Genomic DNA, 25,938 nt, shown 5'->3' on the forward strand with positions numbered 1-25,938 from the left:
TCGGTCGGTCGGTCGGTCGGTCGCCCTTCCCTTCACACTGAAATGTGTCTAATGATCCAAACCCTTTGAAAAATCTATTTGCACCTCCTCACCTGTGGGGGCGCTGCATCATAAACCACAGAAGGGAACAACATTAAACCTTCTGAGAAGTGCAACTTCCTTTATCACAAAACGTTAACAAAAATGAAATGGCATCAGATTTTTGCAGCTGTAGGAATTCTCTTTTGTCTCTGATGAAAGGTGACAAGTTTTCTCCTGCTGGCGCCAGACTCTCACATTTGTTTTGGTTGTATTTACCCAGAATGCCTTGCACTGCAGTCTGTTTCCTACATTTGGAGTTGTCTCCAATCCACTTGCATCCACATATGCATTCAAACTGCAGCAGAGTTCACGTTAATCAAACTGAGACCTAGATTTTTAGGGGGACCAGAGTTTGGTTACACATTCTCACCTTCCCAAACTGCAGCTTGATTAAAGTGGACTAAGCAGTGCGGCTGTGAATGCAACCCCAGTCTAAATTGTTGCATTTGTCAGTGATTTCTGTTTCCCTTTAAATCTATGACTTTCCAGAGCCCCAGAATCAGTTTTCCATGCAAATAATCGACATGTCTAAAACCTCATCCTTACCACCCAGTGCATATAAAACCCTCGCAGACCTCTGTTCACAAGTGGCAGAGGGCTGAATATAGTGGTAACATCCTGTGGCTTCTCTGAGCTGAACCTGGACAAGTCTCAGAAGACAAGGTTGGGAGATCAGCTGCCTGGCTTGATCCTCCTTACAGGCCAGGATCACAGCTTTACTGTGATATTACCTTGTCAAGGTCTGAATATAAAAAGCTCCTACATATAAAATAATTTGGGTGGCTGAGGCATCAATTTAAGAAACCCTGTGGTGCTGCAGACTCTTCTTCTTTGGAGAAAAGTGTTGGAGATTTCAGAAACTGCTGAAAGTTCAATTATTCTGTCCATCATGCACACACACTGGGTTTCCTCAGGATGGGCCATAAATATGTCACTGGATCACTGTTTTTGTCTGTGACCTGAACATCCTCGATAACAGGGTGGTAATGGCTGAATGGAAAAATATGCAAAATGCAGTCAAACTGTTTTATTAATACAGATGTACATGTAAGTCACAGAATAAATACCACTGAAGTCTCTTCTAACAAAAATCCATATGAAGGGAGTTGGATTTTTCTCTGGCAAAATGCAAGTTATCAGAGTATGACTTATTAAAGTCACGAATAGACACCTGTTACTCTATTTTTACTTTAAGACGGAGAGTCTACATTATGCTACTTAGAGCTCATATGTAAAATGTAGGAATACGAGTCATTTTCCCCTTGTTCTTTTAGTGTAAATTTTAAGGTTTGATGAGGCACTGCAACAATCAAACCCTTCAAGCCCACCTTACAAGCTGAGCAAGTGTCATCATGTCCTGGAGCAGACTGTTCTCCTCGCCATGCAGGTGTGATCCCATCAGTGTTTCTGCGAGAATGAGAGGCGGCAGAGCGCAGAAGGTGTGAAGGCACAGACAGTGTTTGTCTACAGTCTGCAACTGAGCAGGAAATTCTGCTCTGTAGGTTTTTATTTCCATCTGAAATGTTCGGCATTTGGTTTATGGGTTAAAAACTTCAATAAAAAAAAAAAAAGAAACAGTAGTTATGTTTAACCTTCAATTTTTATTATTTAAAAATTGAAGGTTAAACATAACTACTGTGAGGACAAATTTTAAATCTGATCAATAACAGCTTCAGCCTTTGTCTCAGAAAGGAATGAATTCCAGTCTGGGCTGTCTGGGTGAATCTGAAAGCGCGTTTTCTATGTGCAGTTTTGTTCCCTCAGGCAAAACTCAGACAGCTTTTTCTTCATCCAAATAGAGATGTCTGGGTGACAGAAAGCAGTCAATTTTTCCCATTTGTTTGGCACAATAGTAAAGACAGTAACCAGCCTTCACTTTGATCATTTGCTCTAGGTGTTGCAGTCATTACCAATATAATCATCTTTTTTTCTTTACCTGCATTTTCTGGCTCCTATTTTAAGGCAGCAACAAACAATATGTGAAAATACTTTTTTTTTAAATTTAAAACAAGAACAGACCATAGCAAAATCTTTGCATATGTAAATAACTTTTGCATCTGTTTGGAAATGACACCAGAAGAAGTTTCTAACTTGTGTAAATTTACAGTTCTGGTTCTTTCATTGGACTTCCCCATGCTCTGAGTTTTGGTCAAGCTAGTGAGAGTTTTTCATATGAAAGTATCAGATGCAGACAGTTATGACTATGACAGGAGAGAATATGTCCTGTTTTTATAAATCAATGAAGTTTTTTAATCATTCCACCTTGGAAAAGTTTCTAATAATCAGAATTGTTGCTGCCTAAATGAGATGTTTGATCGTCACCTGCGTCAGCTCAGTTCTCCATACTTCAACTTTAGCTCCGTTAAGGAAGTAAAGTGCAAACTTTTCTTTATATAAAATCTGATGAAGCAGCGTTAGAGATGGAGAAATGTGAAAACGCAGTGTGAAAAGAAACAATGCAGGGACGGAGCAAAAATATGTAAGTGTAAATTAGTTTCAGTGTGAGAAGTGAGAAAAACTGCAGGCATTCGGTAGAGCCACTGCGAGTGTACAAACATGTGCCTGTGTCAACGAGCGAATGAGTGATTAAGTGTATAAGTCAAAGGGGGAAGAGGTGAGTTCAGTAGATGTGTATGTGGGTGAGGAGGAAGAGAAGGAGGCACCAGCAGGCCCAGTGACTTTCCCACTGACTCATTAGGTGGGTAATTAAAGCACAAAGCTTTGGCCCCAGGGCTCCACAGAGCTGCACTCTGAGCTACAGCTGCTAATGATGGCGTTCTGGACCTCAGAGAGATGGAGTGAGTGAGAGAGAGAGGCGAAGACGGAGGCAAGGAAACATAGATTAGTTCTCACAGTGGGAGCATCGGCGGCTCGTCACTCGGAGCGAGTTGAGAAGGGCGAAGAGTCGATGCTGTTTGGGATGAAGTGTCTCTTTTTTAAATTTTCCATCGTAATGTATAGTCGAACCACGGGGTGCAACACAAATATGTTGAACACGGCTCCCTTCATTTAATTATGTGTAAATAACCTGGAACAATTCGGCTTTAATTTCAGAGCTTTGTGCTAAATTAGATAACACTATTACAGATAATGACCGTAATGACGTCAGTTGACTGAATTAAAAACTAACTTAAAGACCCAGTTTCTCTTGTTCTCACTCTCCTCTGTGTGAGATGATTTTCTCTGTTGTTAATTTCCGTCTGGAAATTCATGCTGCAGGACAACTTTAATGGAATTTCCATGAGCTTATTTAAGAGTTTCAGCGCAATGAAATTCAAAGGAAATCACTGCGCATACAATATGAATATCCATGTATATTATCACACATGTCTTAGCGAGGCGTTGCATTAGAAGGATCAATTTACATGAAATTGTAACTGGACTTTATTCTTATGTTTATGGTTCTTTTTAACATATTTCCCCTTATGCAGTTATACCGTTTTATTTTCTCATTTTATGGGTCAGCTATGGGTTTAAATCTGACATTCTTTTACCGGTAGTACTAAAAAAATGATCTATATTAATTATATTGTTTATCAATTCATGGCTGTGTTTGAATTGTTCACTCTGTGCATGTCTACATGCCACAACTCTGGTAGTGGATAAGAGCAGTGAACTGTTTTTTCATTTCTAGTGCTGCTTCAGTGAGGTAGTTAATTACAGTTATGAGCTGATTACGCTCAAGTATCTGAAAGGATTGTATGTTATAAATCTTTTAGCTGCTATAGTTTGCATTAATGCATCCACTATTATCACAAGTCATGAATCTCTTTTTTTACATTTATACATGTTCAAATGTTCAATTATTTAAATGCATGCGTCCGTTATGTCATGCGTTTCTGCATGATATTTCTCTGTCTAAGGAATTAGGCTGCAATTAAAAGAATATCTATATGATCGAGAAGAGGAAGAAAAAATGTGGGTAGGAATTCATGGCAACTTTAAGCTTTTCTAACAAACCCGTGAAGATAATCTGCTTGTAGCGCTTACCTTGCTGCTGTTTGTTTAGGAAGTTTGAGTAAATGTTTGCTGCATTATTTACAAATTAGCTCCATTAGCAGGAATTATATTTAATGAAGACTAGCTTCAAAAATACAGGTTTCACAACTTAGCTATACGTTTCCAGTAATTTTCTCTTGGCTACTTTGTAAATGGATTTAAAATACTTTAATTTGACCAACATGTTGCTTTTTACAGGAAGTATCATAAATATTTTGGAGTGACCAACCCTGATCCCCATGTTTAATACAATAGAGAATCATTGCAACAAAAAAAGAAACAAAAAACAAGATAAGTTCATAAATAAGTTATCACTTAAGTTACAAGGTGAGTTAAATTTCACATAAGAATATTAGAGACCCTATTTTTCTTTTTTCTTTTTTACAATTTAAATTTGAAATCTTTTCAGAAGGTCTTCAGGTGTCTTAACTTTTTGAATCAACTCCATTTGGCAACATTAAAATGTCTAAAACGTGGAGCTTTTTCTTCAATGCCATTCGTTTCCTTATTAGTCATAGCTCTAGCAGGTGGTGCTGGTCTTTCCACCTGTTTAAAATGTTCTACTTTTGAGATTTTGTTATTGTCAAAGCAGCGGACGTTGTGTGGCTTTGGTCACCATGCATCAATTTGTGCTCGTTGCAGCACAGGGTTGTGATGGGCCAAGCAGCAAGTTGAAAACATTTAAAATGTTAATGCTGAGTTATGTCGTCTGCCGTAATAAACTGACCTTATACCGACATTTTTAAAATGCTCAAAAGCAACAAAATCTCTGACTTTAAAATGTTTCACCAGATTCTCAGCGGTTGCAGCCGCTAATGTGTAGCACAAATGTCATAAAGAGCTTTTTTCTGTTCTTTTGTCAAACCAGAAACCTCAAAACCACACGTTTGACTTTGCTTTTCTCACTCAACGTGCTTGGGAAAGGTTCAGTTTAGTGTATGCAGATTGTTTAGATACACAGCTAATGCTTAAACCATTTTACAAACAATCAGACCTAATTTAGAAATATATAATCAGTTTAAGCCAATCATGTAGACAGATAAAACATTTTCATTCCTATTTAGTCCTGGATATAAAACAGTTTGGTTTACTACACCAATTGGTAAAAAATGTTGCATCGGTTGTTTACTTTGCATATTTGAAACTCTATATTATATTATATATAATCTTTTGACTGAATTAAAAATCTTTCAGTTTACTTTTTTTTCCCCCACTTTTGTTCCATCGCTGAAAGAAAGTTGCTACACTTTTTTTGTAAAAAAGCAGATGTTAGTTATTTTTCAAGTTCTTTGATTTATAGAATTGCACCTGAATTATCCAAAAGGCATAGCATTTATTTCTAAAGTCATGGAGACTTTTTTGCAGGATGAGATGGGTTGAAATGAGGGTTATTTGCAGCGTAGTGAATTTTGTCACACTGTGGCTTATCAGAAATATGATGCATCTGTAAAAGCTTCAGCTGCAGAGATAATGGACATTAACACCACAAAATGCATGAAATAAACCTTACAATTGATAGAGCATGTGCCTCATATTCAGAGATTATAGTCCTTGAAGTGCTTGTTCTGGGTTCAATTCCCAGTCTCTGGCCATTTGCTGCACTCCTTCACTCAGTTTTCTTTCAAATTACTGTTAAATTACTGCCTAAAAAACCTTAGAATGGCTCAGTAAACATTGGTTTCAACTCATACAGCTTTTTCATTTCGCCATCACAGTTCTGATATCTTGCTCCTATTTGAACCGCTATCTTGACACTAAAGACAAGAGATGATAGAAAAATACAGAAAAACTGTCTCTCACTGATGGAGGCAGAAAAAGAGGTTAAGAGCTGAAGAGACCCTTCAAAGATTTTGCTCTTCTCAACTCAGTGGGGAATGGTTGTAGGCTTTTTTTTTTTTTTATGTCTTCTTATATTTATTTATTTTTTATTTTTATGGTGGGAAGAAGCAGAACGAGCCAGGAGTGAAAGCTGCAGAGACGAACAGATTTCCCGCTGAGAGCAGAGGCTGAAAAATAGGCTAAATGTACCGAGGAGCCATGTGGATAAAGTCCAGACGGGTGAGAGGAATCAGAGCTGAAGAAAGGCAGGAGGAAAAAAAATGAAAGAAGGGGCTTACAGACAAGTCACTGGCATTTCCATTTTGAGCCTGTATGAAGGCTAATGACTCAAGGCGGGCTGCTGAGACAGAGCGAGGTTCCTGCAGGTGGTCCTCACAAGAGTGGAGAGCTCCTGGGGAGACTAAGGCCATTTTAATTGGACACTGAATAACGATATGACTGCCTCACAGAGAGATAGCAGGATGGCGCCTTCAGTTCCAAAGGGCCAATTATAGCATATTCATGTTGAATAGCCTTTATTAAGGATTTGTGAGGGAGCAAAGATTAGTATCAGGTTTGTTTTCGCTAATTTTTATTTCATTTTACTCTAGGTACCGTATTCTCGGAGTGTGAACACAATCGCTGTCAGAAACTGTTAAGTACCAAATTAAGCCAGAAAGAATGGTCCAATTTCAGCGTGATCTTCCACATATACAGTATGTATATGTGGAAAGGGGGTAGGTACAGTATTCAGTCTCAGATGTGTCAAAATGCTCTGTTACTTCTGACTAAAGTGGCTGCTTCGAGAGCAGACAGCTTCTGCTGAACCATCTCTGACGGACTTCTGCTTGTCTTCCTTTGTTGGTGATCTATTCTTTTATATCTATATGATAGATAGATTTGTCTATCTATAGCTATGTGTGTGGGGTTTTTCTTTGGGTAATCTGGATTCCTTTCACATTCCAAAAAAAAAAAAAAAAAAATCACTGTTTGGTTAATTGATCGCTCCAAATTGCCTTTTTTGCATGAATGTGTTTTTTTTATTTGTCTTGTGTGTCTCTGTGTTGCCCTGGCAACCTCTCGCCCAATGACGGAGAAAGGCACCAGCAAGGCTAAGCAGATATAAATATAAATACACTCAGAAACCTATTTGATGCAGTATAAAATTATATCAACATATAATACCTCTTCCACACAACATATAAACTAAGGGTGGGATGCTAACGGGCTAATGGGTGTCAGCCGTTTTGTGCCGAGGTGAGAACGCTCATCACGGTAAAAAAAATCTTGATTGTTGATTTCAGTTTTTCACCTGTGTTGACGCAGCCTTGCCCTCTTTTACTTGAAATTTTTGGATTCATGAACTGGAAACTGTGGATGTCCATTTGAAGGGTTTGAATGTGTCGGACTTTATTAATTCAAGTCATAAGATGAACATTCACATGAACCAACCGTGAGGGCAAAAGGGCACATTTTACATATTTAATGCGATTAACAGTTATGAATTAAGAGTGTTTAAAAGCTTTTCAAGTGGTTAACTATTTGCAGTGTTAAAGGTCATGCTGCTTTCCAACCAGATATACATTTGTGTCCAACTCCTGTAGCGGCGCAATTTTTTTCTCTCCCCCCCGAACTTCTTATTATCGAAAAGTAAATAAATCACTCTGTTCCCTGTAAGAGCATGAACGCATCAGCTGCTAATGGAGTTGTTAGTATTAAAAGAAACAAACAGTTCTCTAATCATGATGAGACAAGGCAGTCTAACCAAATAGATGTGTCAGAAAGGGGCAGCAGGATCAAAAATCAGTTGCAGTGGGTGGATAGATAATATATGCTGGGCTGCCCCCCCCTCACCATCCCCACCATGCAAATGTGGTTGAACCGTTTCTCCCGGAGGCGGCGCGTTGTGTGTGTGCAGTGTGATTGCAGAGCTCCATCGCTTCAATCTTTTAGCTTATTAATTTCATATTTACTCATTTATTTTTAAATGGGATGAGTGATGGAAATGCGTCAGGCTGCAGCTCAGAGGTGCTTACATGGCAGACGGGTTTATGAAGGGAAGTGAGCCAGTGTCAGATTCAGGGATTCAATTCAAAGTTCCGTTTTTTTTTTTCCTCCTTCTTCTTTTATTATTCATGGAAAGCAAGAATAATCCTTGGGAAAGTTGACTGAGCATGGTATGCTACTGTGGCCCCCAATGTTGCAGCTATGCTTGTTCTGCTAGAAACCCGGGCAAGCAGTTTTATTTGTCCTAGACACCTGCAATACCGTGCAAAAGTTATAAACCACTCATGATTTAAATGCACTTTTCTTCAAAGGAAACATTCTACTTTGTTAAAGAGACTTTCATCAGTAGTTCTTCAACATTTCTGAAAGTTTTTCCTGATTTATTTCCTTCAGTTTTTTTTCTTTGCTTATTACTCATTTACAAACATATGCAATATTTTAACATTTAATCCAGTTTGAACCCCAAATTGTGAGTTGGTTTCTGCATCTTTAGTCACAAAGCAGGTCAAATGTGAAATGACTGCGGTTACTTGATTTATGTAAAAGTTGCTGATGTTTTGCAGACATCTCAGGAAACCAAAGATGGATCACAGTTTTCAGCACTTTCAAATCAAATATTATTGTCGTAGTATTTGGGTAACTGCTTGATTTTCATAATAATTGATGTGTCTTTTTGTTTTCTTTTCTCGCCTTCCTTCTTGTTTTTTCTTTGTTTCAATGTAAATGCATTTCGAATTTAAATATAAATCAGAAACAGAGGGATTTGCCTAATCTCTTTTTCCTTGGAGCTTGAGGATACACAACTGTCTGATGTAAAATAAAATAATTTAAATTCATCTACGTGCACTGGGAACCACTTCCACAATATTGACTTTGTGGTGATGGTATTTGAATACAGATAGCACTGAAAACTAGATTTGTATTGAAATATCGATGCATCTAAAAACTCAAATCTAGGAAATGTTGGTTTTTGTGAAAAGAGGCCGACCACATGCAGCTTATTGAAAGCCATTTTGCTCAGGTTTATTTGTCTTCAACAAATTAATGACAAAGATATAGATTATATAGATAAATGATATAGATAAATGATATAGATGCTCAGAAGATGGATGATTTTGGTTACCTGCTTTGGCTTCACAAAATGCTGACTGTTTTCTCAGAAAGGCCTACCATGAAAACACAAATAAACCCAAGTTTGTAATTAAATTGATTAATGAAACCACATAAAGTAAAGTGTGGGGTTTCTCTAGAGACTCGTAAAAATATTGCTGCTGCAGCTGCTTTTGTGACGAGTCAGGTAAATGTTTGGACAAGAGAGGAAGGTGAGCGTCAGAGAAGTCATTTCAGCAGCTGTTTTCTTATTCTGTCCTCTAGTTGAACCCTTCTATTGCATATTCAAACCATTTTCATCTTCATTAGAAAATCGACTTGCACAGATGCTTACAAAATGTTTGCGAACGGTTTTCTTTTCTATTTATAATTTGCATCTAATTATCTACTTTTTTCTGCTCTTTGATGTTTTCACTTGTGCAGAGTTAGGAAAGGGATAACAATGAATCTGACCTCCAGCTTGACGTTTAAAAAACACAAATAAGCCTTCCAGTAACAAGGATTTTGATCTTTAGACTAGTTTTTAATTAATAACAGTGAAGTACAAATGTGCATGTTGGATGTTTAAAATGTTGCAGGATAAAACAGCTCAGGATCATAAAGCGCCTTTGCTAATTTGTACCCCAATATGCACCAATGTTTTGCCCTTTTATCTATTTCAACTTTTTATTTTCTACCTGGGGCTGCACAGTGGCGCAGTTGGTAGAGCTGTTGCCTTGCAGCAAGAAGGTCCTGGGTTCGATTCCCAGCCCCGGTCTTTCTGCATGGAGTTTGCATGTTCTCCCTGTGCATGGTGGGTTCTCTCTGGGTACTCTGGTTTCCTCCCACAGTCCAAACACATGACTGTCAGGTTAATTRGTCTGTCTAAATTGTCCCTAGGTGTGAGTGTGTGTGTGCATGGTTGTCCTGTGTGTCTCTGWGTTGCCCTGCAACAGACTGGCGACCTGTCCAGGGTGACCCGGCCTCTCGCCTGGAACGTTAGCTGGAGATGGGCACCAGCAGCCCTCCCGACCCCACTGAGGGACAAGGGTGTTAAGAAGATGGATGGATTTTCTACCTGTAAACAAACCATTTGGTGCCCTTGTACTTAAATATTTGCTTATTACGTTTACTTGTCTGTGTGGTCAAATATTTTCACAGTATTAAAAATCTAAACTTTTTGCAAATGCTGTAATTTTTTAAACAACACAGTGTTGTGAAAAGAGGATTTACCTCTTTTGTTTCCTTTTTGTTTTGCTTTTCTGACTTGGTGAGATGTTTCATCTCACCAAACAAATGTTATTGTTAAGCGGAGATAGCCAGAAGAAGTGCAACATGCAGTTGTACATTTAGATTTAATTTATTAAGGTTAAAAAAGTATCCGAACAGAATTACCTCGACAAACAAGATGATATGATCTGATAGTTTGTGACAACTGGCAACGAGTCTTGGAGGAATCATGCTCCTGTTTTCTAACTTAGCTGCTCTTGAGCTTAAAGTCCCTAATCGATAGATGGTCATTTTCCACCAGGATTTTCTGACAGAGGCAAAGTCATGCTCCGTTCAATAACTTCAAGTCATGGGGGATCAGATGATGTTTTATTTCTCTGTTAGGTTAATGCCAGATGAAGTGGGACATGCTTTAACTGAGGTGAAAGAGGCCTGAATTTCTTTAGATCTTGTTCATTTTTGAGCTCCAGAATGAGATGACAATAACAGTATTTATTGCAAGTTGGCAACTCCTGAGAAAGTTCACCTCTGCATGCTTTCTCCATTTGTGGATAGTCGCTCTCATTGTGCTTCACTGGGGTTCTAAAGCTTCGTAAATGTCTTTGTAAGCCTTTTCAGACTGATGTATAACTTTGTCTCTCATCTGTTTTTTCATTTCTTTAGGAATGATGTGTTGCTTTTCGGAAATCTTCCACCCTACTTCATCTTGTCACAGGTTTTATTAAGTGATTTCTTGATACAAGGGAGGATGTAACTTGTGAAATTGAACCAAAAATGTTCTAAGTCATAATGAATTCACTATTGAAAAACTGAGTTAGTTATTCTATCATAGTTGGTTCAGATAGCGTTTCTTTTCATCTGGTTCATGTGGGGAGGTGTGAACATGCAATCAAGCTATGATGCAGACGAAAAAGATGAACTCTGGTCTATCTAAAAACCTAGATCTCAGTTTGGTAGAAGTGAACTCAGGTGGTGTTCAAATGCATTTGTGGATGCCAAGTGGAGGACGCTCCAAAAGCAGGAAGTGGACTACAGTGCATGGCATTCTGGGTAACCACAACAAATGCATGTGTGTAGGGCTGGAGGGAGAAATGGCATGTGGTGTTTCGCCAAAGAAAAAAGAGAAATCCTACAACCACTGCAATTTAATGCCACTCCATGTTTTTAAACCTTTCATGAAAAAGGAAGTTGCGCTCTTGTCTTCCTCAGAGGTCTGCTATGCTTACGTAAAAGACAATGACATTATGGATCAATGGTTGGATGAATGGATGGAATTAAGTTATTTTTACCTCAAATCTATTATGGAGAAAATACAGTGTTGCTGCTTGTTTGGCCACCCAAAGGCATTTTCTTTCAACAGATTGTGAGCAAATCATCGAAATTTAAAATTGCTGGTTCAAAGTGATGACAAAACATCGCCCTAGGGGAAAGCATTGACGCGCAGTTGGTACAAAGTGTCCTGTGGAAGACAAAAGCTACAAAGGGGTGAAATAGTGAGGAGCCAAAATTACCAGCACCCTCCCAGTTTGAGATCAAAAGATAACTACATATCACAGAGAGAAAATACTTCCTGTTGGACACAGAAATGATTCTCTATTTATTCATTCAGTCAGACATTCCCTCTGTTTTGTCTCCTCCTCTCTGTTTAATGCTTGTGTCTGTTTGATGGCTTTGCACGAACACAAGTCTCCAGAAAACCAATTTGTTGGTTGACAGCCAGAAGACCTCCCCTCCACACTTCCCTCTATTTCCCTTTCTTTTCCATTATTTGTCACGAAGTGATTTGTTCTTGTGAGTTTAGAGCTCTTCTCTGTTGATATGCACATGAATTTTCTTTCAAGGTAAACAAAAAAGATGGAGTGAAGTAATTGGGTGCCAGTTTGCCATGTAAGATTTACCAGGCTGACTCCCAGATCGACCAGAGGCTCCTCCAGTAGGTCTGAATGTATGCCGTTGGAAACAGCGCTGACACTTCCATGGAGCAGCTAATTTACTCTCATCTGCACAAACAAAGCGATTCTCCTTGGGTAACATGATTTTAGGGCAAAGCAAACATCCTTACAACAGCATTCGATTCAGAGAAACTCAGCAGCAGGCGACACTTTGCTCTGGGGACGGCATGATAAATAAACTTGTGTGATAAATAAATGTAGAGCTTGTGTATTTAAGGGCCTCTGGAAGAGATTATTAGGAGCTCACGCAGTGATTAAAACTAAATCAAGAAGTCGCCAGCGGGTGCATTCCCACTGCCTAATTGAAACTATTCCTTATTTACTCATCTTAACCATCCGAGAGCCGGCAAACCAGCTTCATTTTCCACATACAGTATCTACCACCTCAGGAATCCTTAGATGTGCAGGAGAATCCCTCGGGGAAGAGGACGGGGTGCTCATGTCGCACCGATAGGAAAGGAGACGAAAGGAAAAGGCGAAATCGCCGATCACAGAGGGATTAATTCCATTTCTGAAGGCAGGCAGCGGTGGAGGGAAGCAGGGTGAGAGGAAGGAGGATGATCAAGGGGGGAGAAGACGAACACATTTCACCCATTTCAGTGGCGGCCTATTTCTTTGTGTTAATTCCTCCATGCTTTTTAAGTTCTAAAGCTCCTGCATTGTGGCGCAGTAGGATAGAGCATGATTGAGAAATTTGGAGGAGTATTTTTAGCCGAAGAATTCGCTCAGCCCTCAGGGAGCAGCGTATGATTTCTCTTTCATGCGTTCACTTTGGTGGTTTCACCGTAAACCTCAGGATTTGTAGCCGTGGGGAGGAGTTCAGACTGAATCAGCTCTGTATCCACTGCACAGAAAAGCTGCCTCCTGATTGGCACAAGTACAGTTGTTCCAGATAACCTCGTCTCTGCAGCGTGGCAGTAACACATCACTGTGTTACAGTCTGCAGTGTCACACAAATGAGTTTTAGTTGAGTATGCCTCAAAGGGGACATGTAAGATGTGAGGAGAAAAAGGGTCAAAATAAGCTCATTCCCAAAGACCCACAGCTGTGATCACTAGATTACTGGATAAAAGAGAAATCAGGAAGAGATGAGCTAGGAGAAATGCTAATTATTATGTAATGCAAAAAGCTGCATATAGGAGATTAATGCGCCATCCAAACTAAGCGCGTTAGCTTTCAGATTTGTTTAGCATGTTTAATTTGAACATTTTATGCATGGAAATATCCTATTTATGTTTTCATGACCCAGTTAAGCGTAAAATGGTGACAAACAAGTCTAAAAAGTTTTCTGAGGAAGATGTATTCCAAAAAGACCAATGAGTATTAAAAAATACTGTCCTGTTTCCAAAACACTTAGTTTTATTTCATTTTTTGCAATTTGCAATGTGTTTGGGTTCTTTATAACTTACAATATAATTAAATTCAACCTGCCACTTTGACACCGGCAGACAGACTGTTTGATCAAGCTGGGTTAGAAGGTTGGGAAATTGTTAGTTTTTTTAAGATAATATGACTACCAAACCGTTAAAATCAAAAAGTTCTTGAAACAAGAAAGTGATGTGAATGATAAAGCAGTTATGTATTTTCACAACAATGAAAAGGTGGCACTAAAGACTAATTCACCAAAAACAATTCATTACAAGATCATCATAAGTTTCTTTACGTTTTCCCTGCAGCTCCAGGCTCCCCTGTCCCACACAGTGATCTTTTGTTTCTTCAGGTTGAGGGTGTCCATGTTTTGATCAAACCAAAACATGGCATGGCACCATCACCATGGCATCATCGCTATGCCAGAGTAGACAGTTGTCTTGTATCTTGCCAGGGATCGCATGACGCTCCTTAATATTTCAAGCTCCAGATTGGTTATTTGGATGGTTCAGTTTGTCTGCATCCAACACTCGTTGCTTTCTGTGCCTTGAATTTCCCAGGTGACTAGTGCTTTATCTCACTGTTACTTTTGTTCTTGGAAATAATGACAATTTGGTGCATTCAGGGAGGGAACATCTGACTCAGCATTTCATGGTTTTGCCATTGAAACTAATGAATCGCTCCAACTTCTGTTTGATCGCCGTTAGCAAAGTTCCTGGCCTTTTGCAGAGGTATTGAGAAGTTGATCGACTGTTGTTTTTATATTTTATATTATCAAAAAACATCAGTCACCACTCACCTTCCAAAGGTTTCTGCTACTTTATGATTAGATAGATTCGACCTGGGGAGCCCAACGACATAAAACTAGTCTTTGGTTCCAGCAGCTGTGGTTTGTAGTTCGATGCAGAGAATTTGCACATTCCCCTTGTTCATGCATGAGGTTTCACCAGGTAGTCTGATTTCATCTCAGCATGCCCAATATCATGCATGTTAGGTTAGTGACACGTTTGATTAGGTGTGCATGTATGTGTGAGTGCAAAGTTGCTTTTCTGGTGCATTGTGTCCATTTGATTAGGGACCAGTCCAGGACCAACCCCATGTCTAGCATCTCCTGATTACTGCAGACGGGCAGCAGTGGGTATGCAAATCGAGCCGATGCATTTCCTGTGGCCTTTATTGCCTTGTTGCTCTTAATTACTCCCATCCGTAAATGAGTGAAAACAAAAACATGCCTTGTGAGCTCTGTGTTCAGAATTCACCCTGTTTTCTGTGGCAAATGCGCAACTGTTTAACTTGAATGTAGTTATTATTTAAATATACACTTCATTTCTTTGAAGTCGGTGTCTTCTAAACTGGAAAACTATTTACTGGGTAATGGCGGCGTGTTGTTCGTCACCAAATAGTGACATAAATATTCACCGATATGTAGAACAATTTTAACGAAGAGTTTTGTCAAAAAGTACTCAAACACACACACAACAAAGATTTTAACATCTAATATCAGGAGAATAAATGAGGAATGGCTGACTGATCTAAATTTGGAGCATGAATAGCTCGTGTTGCACCGTGGGAATAGAAAAATGCAGACTGAGCACGGACCTTTCACATAAAATGTTCATGTTTGTTTATACAGACGCTTAAAAAACACTTTCCCAAAAAGAGGCCAGTGGCTGCTGTGTTAAAACTCGTCTGCTAAACATTTAGAGAGAAGATGTATAACAAAAATATGACATTTTGAGAATGGTAGGACTGAACAGTGTGGTTTATTTGACTGTAGAAGTCTACAAGAGCTTACACAGTACGATTATCAGTCAGATTTAGCCATGTTTTTGCAGTCACTGACCTCCTGCTGAACTTTAACACATTGACTTTTCTCATGCGTTGGTACTTCTCATTCTGTGTAGCCTCATTGACTCTAATTAGCCTTTGCGGTATTTTCCATGTCTTGTGACAGCGTGTAGAGACAACCAGACTTTCTCTTGCTGCCCTCCGCCCCCTCCTCTGTCCTCTCTCGCTCTACATCCAGCTCTTTGTCTTGGCCATCTCTCATGAGCCCCAGCTGTTTGGCCTGCAGTAAATGTTACCACATACAGCGAGCAGTGGGATCGCAGCCATCATGCTTCTGGGACGGAGAGTAACATCTCCCCATGTTTCATCTTTGTTTTGACCTCCTTTGTGTTTCTCCATGATTGTTTTTCGATGTGCTTCTTAGCTCAGTTTTCAGTTTCCTTCGATTTTTGAAACATGAGCATCTCACCTTACTGTGCATTTTACCATACATCCAAATAAAAATGATGGAAAAGCAGAAACTGTGACGTAACACAGCTGTTCACTGACTGACAAGGCCGTCGTCAGCAGTTGTTTTCATCCCATGAGAAATGCAAAAATAACTTTTATAGGAACATGTTGGGGTCACATGAATGATTTTGGACTGTATTACATAAACATAAATTAATTGGATATGTTTGTCTTGTAAAGTGCTTGAAGTGTGTTGATTCTGTATAGATAAACTTACCCATGTGTTTGAACATTTTAATGAATATGGGAAGAAATCAGAATCTAAGAATGCTATAAAAGGAAAAATGAGCTGGAACCTCATTTTTTCCCCACTAACATTTTAGGAGCAAATAGCTAATAGATGTAAACAACAAATATCACTTAAGAATTGTATTTAATGTGGAGTACTAATTAGCAGAGAGTGAAAAATAATCAAGAAATCCACTTTTCGAATCAAACTACCAGCTGGTTCACAGTGTTTTCTGTTTTGACCCAGAACTTTGAATTTCCAAGCAGGAACTTCAAATCAAAACAGAAAAGAGAGAAGAGACACCTGCTGAAAAAAAATAGTTCAATCATGGAAAGTTTAAGGTTCCCCACCAGTCTGACATTGGTTTCCTCTGATAAAATTAATTTTGGAATTTGCAGTAATTACACCTTCAATTGTTTCGGTTAAAGTCAATCAAGAGAATATCGTGTGAAGAATTGCACACACCTGGGTTTTTTTTCAGTGCTAATCTGGTTTTGTTATCTCCTGTACTTTCTGTTTCCACTGCAAAAACTTGACTCTCAGTGAAAAACTGATTATTTCTTACAACCAGGTTTAGTCAATTCTCAATTATTATTCTGTGAGCATAACATAACCCTGACCTAATTCTTACCTTCCTGGTTTCTGGGGTTGTTCATGAATCAAAATTCAATGTTCAGCTCCCGTTTTTAGTGCTGATGCTGCCAATCAGAATTAATTTCAGATGACTGGATTGTAAAATGTTTCCAAATATGCTTGTTATTCAATAAATAAATTATTATATTAATAAAAGAAGCTGGGAATATTTGGGAGTCTGCAGAGATACTAAATTTGATATGAATAAACTGATGTCTTGTAAACAGCTGCAGAATGGAAACACATGTAGAGGTCACTGAAAACACAAAAGCATGAAGAGAAAAACATGAGAAGTTGTGTTAGGGAAAAACACATGGATCCAGCTATGTGTGCATTTTTGTGTTGCAGTTAAAAGCAAACAAGGATACTAAACAGGAAACTGAACATTCTTGGGAGAAATGTTGTGTTTACCTTTCCCTGGGAAAAATGAAAGAAATGATTTACAAAAGCAGAGATTGCTGCATTTGAGCAAAGAAGAACCAAATATTAATCACGACCATGACTGACAGACATGGAAATTCGAACAGAAATCCATACATGATGAAGCTTTTCCATTTGTGCACCAAATATTTCTGCAAAGGACATTTTCAGGTCACCCTCCATAATTCTTTCTCTTTGTTCTGGCTTTCCCAGGTGGGACCTCAACGCTGCGCCTCTCGTCGGTGCGGGAGCTGCCCGATCAGCTCCAGGAGCTTTACCAGCAGGGCTTTGTCCTTGCGGCCGTCCATCCATTTATCCATCCCTGTGGTCCGCAGTCCAACAGCCCGCAGCACCAGCTCTACCGGGCCATACTTGTCCGAATCAGTGACGGGTAAGATAATAATTCCTGACCATTAAATAAGTTCTGCCCCAGGACAGGAATTAATATGTAATGAAAAAATGAATAAAAGCATCAGATTCTGTGCAGTAAATTGACTAAGAAGTAGAGACTTTTGAATAAACTAGTAGAGGAAATTTTCTGTGGATGAATTTTTTTATATGAGTAAGTTAAATAATCTACTTCTTATGTGGGATTTTTTCTACTGTGTTGTTTGAATAAAGCCTAAAATGTGAAAAGGTTCCCTTAATACAAGTTATGCTTGGTGAGCATTCATAAAATATAGTCTACACTACACAATATTGCTGTCATAAATTGCTTTCATATATTTAAAAGTGAAACTTATACGATTTACGTGACATATTTTAATTTTGTGGGTTTTTCCTTCGTCTTGGGAACGACCATCTCTGCTTAAAGTTTTGAAGTTTTAATTTGTTTTGAAACTGCTTTGTACCAAAATGATTTGTGAAAAGTCCCAACTACTCAATCTGCCTCATGTAGGTTAATTTTTAAATTGTTGTGCATTTTTGTAAGTGGTGTGCGATCGTAAAAACCTGCTTATATTCAATATTTACAATTCCCAGTAACACATTTGGCCAACTGGGTGGATTTTCACTTCCATAAATTTCTCATCTGAGGTAGATTTTGGTGTCCAAAGTAGTAAAGATCATCAAAAGTGAAAATGGAAAAGAAAGTAAAGTGTCTGGAAAATGTTTATTTTGCTGTCAATGTATATTTTCAATATCTTGGAATGATGTTAAAATTGAATCTGTTTCCATTATCATGCAACTGTTAGTTTTAAACACCTGTAATTTAAGTGTTACAGTTTAGCACATGGAGTCAGATTTTCATTTTATTTAATTAAGTAAACTATTCTATTAAAATAAAGTTTTCAAACATCTGAAGGAAATAGTTCAGGTAAGAGACAATAGAGAAAAGAGATAGAAAATGTTTGAATGACTGATAAATGACTTAATTCGTCAATTTCTGTCATTTTCAAAGACGTACTTTTGTTCATTACAACCAAAGTTTTCAAAGTTTGTTGTTCAGTAAGATAAATTATGCTTAAAAATATAGATCCTATATATCATAATTTATCCCTTCTGAGAGATTTAAAATCAGCAGCTGCTTCTATTTAAAAAATAAAAATTTCTGTAGTTTTGAATAGCTCAGCATCTAATGTGCAATTTTCAAAATGTAAATTGCTCAAACCAGTATCTGTTTCATTCCAGGTGGGAATTTAGAAATTAGTTTAATTTCATTTTAAACATTAAAAATTAATAAAAAATATCACCTGCCTAATTCAGTACATATCCTGTTATCAGACAGGCAAAAGGTGAAACCTGAAGTCGGAGCAGCCTCATTAGGAGAACATATCGCACTAAACAACGGGGCCTGCCCCCCGAGGCAAATATGTTTCTGAGGCCTCAGACGTCTTAGCTGCACTCCTGGGAATAAGACCTTTGCAAGAACAAAATAATGAAGCCATTACAGTCACTTAAGACAGCATGTTGAGATTACTAATGTACCTTAATTGGTGTCATTATGCAGAGACGACTTGGTGGGAATCAAATCACAAATGGTCTAAAAATGTTATGCTGCCTGCTTGGTGTCTGACATTAGCCCCAGAATAATAATGTGTTCAGAGCTGCGGTGTTACATATGAATAATTACTGCTTTATTAGTTCCACGTGAATACAAAGATTGTCCTCATCCCTGTGAAAAACCAGCGGAGGTCAGATGTTACTTCACAGCAGCAGAGCATCTGTTTGCAGCTCAGGCAGTGGTCTCGTCGACCCTTTCAGTGTCAGAGTCACTGCCGTCCCTGCAAACACGCCCTGTCGCTCCGTTCAGGCATGTTTTGTAGGAATCCAGTGTGTGGCTCTTTAATTTGGGGAGGAAGTCAGGGAGGGAAAACACTGGTGCTGCTAAAGGTCAGCAAGGTCATGTTTTTCCCTGATCAATATCTGTCTGCACATTTGAAAGCCTAAAACTACAATTTGTTTGAATGTCATGCATTTTCAGGAGATGAACTATAACAAGCAAATCAATTTACATTTTAAGGAGAATATCCAGTTTCCTTTATAATGGATTAGCGACCTGCTTATGGTGCAGCCTCTCTCCTAATCATTTCAGAGTTTGGTAGTAGCTGGTTACATTTACTCAATTACATTTTACTTCAGCAACTATTTTGTACTTTCACTATGCTGTATTTTTCACTTTTATTTCATTATGAAGTATCGTTTCTCTTACTTGAAGTTACTTATTACTGGTTACTTATATGAATTATTGTCATTTTGTCTTTTAAATACCAATATTACTTTTTTACTCTTACTTGAGTAATATTTTTGCACTACTATTTTTTACTTTTACTTGAGTAAAAATGTGTTTAAGTAGTGCTACTCTTACTACAGTAAAGTTTTTGGGTATTCTGACCTCTTCTGCTGGAGAAAGACCAGACAGATCCCCATATGAACAATGAAAGATATCTTATTTTTCGCAAACCATGCACAGTCCTTCAGAATTTATGAGGGCGCAAACTCAAACCTTACTGTATTTTTTATATGAGCCAAGCAGAAAGTAATGCATAATTGTGAAGACATTCATTTAAAAAATGCACCGCTACATTTAAGTCCTTAACTTTTTGTTATAGAAACACATATTCAATATTAATATCTGTATCGGTTCCAATATTAAAAAAATAAAAAATGTGATCAGGTATCAGTGACAATATGCCCAATTCATAAAGGCAAATCTATTCAGTCTAATTCTATGTTTTTCTTTGAGCAACATCATATTTATTTTACATTATATTTAGAAATTCTAATTGTATTTTCTGAACTATTTGAAAGGTTTGTTGCACCGACTAAACAAATCAAAGTTGTGTTGTTTTTACAGTCAGTTCAGATCCTAAACCTCAGATATCTGTATTATATCCGAAGTGAAAAAAGTGGATTGTGCATCTCTGCTTTTTTGTTGGTCTGTTACACAGCACTCCAATTGGAAACAATGAAGTTTGACAAACTTTGACAAAATGTGAGAAAGCTCTTGCAAGCCACTGTCTGTGCTTTTACGTAACTTTGACGCTCCTTAGCATAATTTATTTCAGTGCAATCAGATTCCTTGGACTGGAATCACATTCCTGATTGCCAGCAAACTGTTTGTGCAGAAAGAAACCACAAACCTACTGGTCCCAAACTGCATAGACACTCCAGAACTTCAATTCTTTCTCCCACAGAGACAGAGCAGTAATGACTGAAAAACCAATACCTGATATTACAAGCAACCAAGAGTGAAAGACGTAATAATATGAATCTCTGTGCCCCATCAGTTCTGCTTGCAACTGAGGGGAATCAGGCAGGAAAGCATGAAAAGACCATAGAAGAGGCTTATTGTGGAAGGAATTTATTACTTCTCCCTCTGAAGAAATAATAATGAAAGCAGGATCAGGAATGGGCTTCAGGGGGTAATGAATTTGAAATAAAATAAAGGAATATAAAACTTTGTTGATCCTCTCAAAATAGTAACAGTAACTCAAAAATAATTTAACATAGAAGAAAGAAACACAAGCTCAGCCTAATAACAGTGAAAGTAATAAAGTGATTAATTTCTTTCAGCAAATGTGTATTACTAAGTAGGTGGGAGTGAGTAACTGCTGAAATAAAAACCTTCATCTCTGCTGGTGTTTGCAGCAGAAATCTGGACTTATTTCAGCTCTTCTGCAGAAAGTAGCTCCTTGTTTCTTCCTACAGCACTCGTGTAGCGTGGGAAACATCCTTCTGGGTGTGAGATTATTCATGGCAGCAAATGACAACTTAATTTGGGTTTGTCAAACTCTGTGATTAGTCATTAGTTTTCTCATAGCTGAGCAGTGCGAGTCATTTCAAAATGCCCTGCTGACTGTCAGTCAACAGAGTCTGGAAAGTACTCAAATATTACCGAAGGCGTCGCCGTTCTTTATGGGAATGTCAGTTCTTAATTTAGGACATTTCTGGAAAACATGTTCAAGGGGGCCAATGCAGCTACTGCTCAGAAAAAAACCCCTAACATATGGCAATTCAAGAACTTTGAACTTTGGTTATAATCAAACCTCTGACAGAACTAAACTCATATTTTCAAGAGCATCCATTTTCGTTTGAAAGTTCACGTTAAAAACTAATCTTGTTTGCCCTTTAGTTTTTTTTTAGATCCTCAGTTCTGCAGGGCTTTCCATTTAATTCTCAATTTAAAAAGTTCTAATAAGGCAGCCATAATGTAATAATCTAGGAGTAACTCCTCCAGTGGTATGGGGGCCAACTTCAGAAAAGTCAGTTACTTGTTGCTATGGAGACTCCGACTTTTTCTGAGGAGTAGAGGGGTACAGGGAAGATTTTAACTTTTAAACAAAAAAGTTAATGTATTAGATATAAGTCATAATGCAAAACTTTTTGAAGCAGGAGAAGATGAGGCGTATGAAAACTGATAAATTTTTTATTCAGGACCTATGACAAATTTAAATACTTTCATTTTCAGTCTTTGGGAGAAAATTCAGGGTTTATTTATTATGAAAAAAGTCTGAGGAGAATTATGTGCTTATTCTGTGTGTTGTGTAAATTAAGGGTAGGTCCTATAGAAAGGAAAGACGACGCACTGTTTGAAGGAAGACAACATGCTTATTTTATGAGATATAAAAATTTTACATGTGGAGAGGGAGTTTAAATCAAAGGTTTACTGAATATTTCACTGCAGGTTCAGAATCAGACGTTTGGGTTCAATTAGAACAATCCGTATTGAAAATATGAGATAAAATAAATCTAACTTTATCTGGGATTATGTAAAAACCTTTTAAATGATCAAACTTCTAAATCAGTCATTGTAAGAACAACTCTATCTACAATTTAACTCTCTGAGMCGCATTTTGAGTTTGTATTGTGCTCCTGTTGTAAATAAAGTGATGATCTCAAAAAAGGGTTTGGATTTTTTCAAATCTGCAATCAAAAATCTTTAAGGTAAAATTGATCACTATCAAAAATCCTGCTATTTTTGTTAGCTGAAAATTGCAACAAAAATGGCACCTGTAATGATTTTCATTTTTAAAAAGTGCAGAATCTGCCAAGTTGTTTTTGTACAACTTAAATTATTTAACTATACACTTGGTTTGGACACTTTTTGCATTCAAAAGTTTTGTAATTCTTCATAGATTTAGTTGTGCTATATTTAAGAAATGCCCTTTAAGCTGCTACATCTCCATTTTGTAACCATTAGTGTAAAATGGTTTCCTGCTGCTGTAGAAGCACCTACTGGTTTGTAGACAAGTCTCGGTTATAAAGGACTCTGGTTGTAATGAGCTACTGTTGCTTATCTGCCATCTTGAGAAAATCTGTCGATTCTCGTCTGACCTCTGACATCAACAAGGCATTTCTGCTCACACAGCTGTCGCTCACTGCATTTTTCCTCTTTGCTGGAGCATTTTCTGTAAATCTGAGAGATGCATGGACATTCTAGCAGATCAGCAGCTTCTGAAATACTGTCTGGTGCCATGAACCAGCTCATGCTCAAAGCCACTTAAATCCCGATTCTTCCCCATTTTGAAGCTCATGTCTGGATGTCTAAATCCATCGAGTTTCTGTCACTTTATTGTCTGATTTTCTCTTTGTGTTAACAATAGATGTAGCTAGTAAAGTAAACAGTAATGGTACGTCCATAATGTTTAAAAAATAGGTTTATATTTGTTTAATTTCTCAATAATTTTATATAAAAAACATTTAAACTTTTTCTTTCTTCGAGGACAGGTTTACAAACTCATCTCTTATTTAAACGCCACTCTCCATGTTTAGTGCAGAAAATAATCTCACTCTCCAGAAGCTCACAATAACATCTACTGCAAAAGGACTTCATAAATACTGAGTCATTATGATGCTCAAAGAATATATGTAAATAAAATAAAGGAAACCTTATTAGCTTTCAGTTCCTGTGTTTCTGTATCATTTTATAATTATTACTTGTGCTGGAAACCTTTTTCAGGATCCAATGTTACTCACACAAACCTGTCCCCACATCACTTAGTTCTGCAAAAACAGACAACAAAAACATTGATTCTAAAATAAAAAAGAAAAGAAAAGCAGCAGCCGAATCGACTGGATCTCTACTTTATTTAATGGCTTGAAAAAGACTCTGTGGGAAGGAAAATAGAAATCTAAGAGAATCAGTGAGAGATGGAGTAAAGAGGACAGTGGGAGAATGAATGTGATCACCAAAAAAAAGAGACAGAGATTGAGTGAAAGGTGCAGAGGAGTCTAAGCGACCGAATGCAGGGCCGAGGCTTTATCTCCAGTATGTGTCACTGCAGAGACAGCTGCTCACATCAGCACCAGCCCACGGGAATCCAAATCTCCACCAAGGGCGAAAATGGACAAAAGACGGAGCCTTTTAACCTGCTCAGTGTAGCTAGCAGAGCCAGAAGAAACAAGTTAAAATAAGCTTAGGTTATAATACAATAATACTGTTTCTGAGGGAAGCGAATAATAGAAGAAATAATGATTTGCATACCTGCAGTAGTTTTAAAAAATCTGTTTACTTTATAGCCGGAGCTAATCTCATAAAAATGTTTACAGTGAAAGAACCAATGAGCAAAAAAAAAAAAACAAAAAAAAAACTAGTTACATTTACTCAATTACATTTACTTGAGTAACTTTTCTGGGGACAAAAACAAAAAAAAAACTTTTAGGAGTACTTTTGCTACACTGTACTTTTTAAATTTTCTTGAGTAATTTTATTATGAAGTATCTGTATTTTTACTCGAGCATCATTTCTGGATTTTCTACCCACTGGATGAAAAACAAACACGTTTTACCCTAAAATTCACCAAACACAGACACACACCTGCAGTTTTTGTTAAAGTCTCATCAGTTTTTTATTGAAAAAACTGATTTGTAAAATTTTCTTTTACCTGATTTTGTTGTTTTTGTTACTTATAAGAATTATTTTCATTTTTGTCCTAGAAATACCAAAATTTCCACTTACTTTATATTTTAGTCCGTCTGATGATGTAATCTTTAAATATTAATGATTGATAATTTCATCAATTGCTCAGCATTTCAGTAAACTTTTTACCAAATACTTTTTTTTTTACTCTTACTTAAGTAATTTCTTGGATGGCTACTTTTTACCTTTACTTGAGCAAACATAAGTTAAGGTAGAAATAGTCTTACATTGAATACAATGTTTGGGTACCCTACTCGCCTCTGCTTTTATCACCATTTCAAACACAGTGGAGACAGAAGATGCAAAAAAGAAAAACAACTTTAACACTGGAACATCTCTTGAGTTTAATGTAGCTGAGGAAATGTATCAAAAAAGCAAGTATAGCTGACAGAATATCCTGAGAAACTCTAAATGGTTACCCTGACCTTCAATGGAAATTTAGCGACACATTTTTCTTCAGCAATGCAAGAATGTTGAGACTTATTTCTATGCACAAAAAGCTTAGATGTAACTTTTTTTAATTTTATTTTTACCACAATGCACTGTTTCAAATGCTGTCTTTTACACTTTGGTGTTACGTGTACCAGGTACATTGTTCCAGACTTTAACACGCAGCTTTGTTAGCCTTAGTTCTTTGGCCATTCTCTTTTTGAGACAGAAACTTTTTCATTCAACCTCTAAATTTACTTTAGTGTAGAATGATACGTTATTTGTACCCGAGTGACAACAGCATATTGAATTGAAGCACATAGAATTAACAATTATAATGAAATAAGATGGCACAAATAAACTAAAATTATATACTTTCACATCATTTGTCCCAAGTGTTGTTTTGTCTACCGTTTTGTCAAATAGGGAAATTATACTTTTAAGTTGCATAATTTTGTAAATGAAAGCTGAATAATCCCCTTCTTACTGGTTTTGCTTTAATTAAGGAAGTTAAATTTGGTCAAATTGTATAAGTTTCCAACTTGTGTGCCTGACTCTAGTGCACTAAGTATAGTTAAGTTTTTAAAGTTTGTATCCTGACAGTTAGTGCTGCAAATGTAAATCAATGCCACAACATTCCTTGCCAAGCAGGTTATAACCTTAAATGTCTCTGATGGTCATTTGTCCTTGGTGATGGTAACGACCTTCTGCCAAGAGGAATATAAAAAAAAAAACTTACAATGGAGATATAATGGATTGGACTGAATGAAAATTTAAAATGTCAACTGTCAAATTTCTCAGTGTTCAATTTGGTTACGATGGTCTGGGGTTACAGTTCAGCAGGCAGTGTCTGATGGGGTATATTCATCATTATGGGTAATTGCAAAGAGCTCCTGTGTGCTCCGGCTGCGGGAAAGTGAAGGATGAAAGACGGAGATTGGTTCAGAGAGAAGACGAAGGAGAAGGAAAATAAAAAAGTACAACCGCAAAACCATTAGAGTGGATTCGCTTGGCTGAAATTATTC

The 25,938-nt window shown here is 37.5% G+C and overlaps 1 protein-coding gene across 5 annotated transcripts in view; it reads left to right on the top strand.

Moving 5' to 3' along the window:
* The window catches only part of rftn1b (raftlin, lipid raft linker 1b), a 140,398-nt gene that overhangs the window by 42,317 nt on the left and 72,143 nt on the right, over positions 1 to 25,938 (top strand). For all 5 annotated transcript variants that reach the window (XM_017309611.1, XM_017309613.1, XM_017309614.1 and 2 more), the window contains one exon: positions 17,338 to 17,515. In XM_017309611.1, coding sequence (XP_017165100.1) covers positions 17,338 to 17,515 — 178 coding nt within the window. The remainder of the gene's footprint in view (positions 1 to 17,337; positions 17,516 to 25,938) is intronic.

This window comes from Poecilia reticulata, linkage group LG16, assembly GCF_000633615.1.
Source record: "Poecilia reticulata strain Guanapo linkage group LG16, Guppy_female_1.0+MT, whole genome shotgun sequence".
Classification (NCBI taxonomy): domain Eukaryota; kingdom Metazoa; phylum Chordata; class Actinopteri; order Cyprinodontiformes; family Poeciliidae; genus Poecilia; species Poecilia reticulata.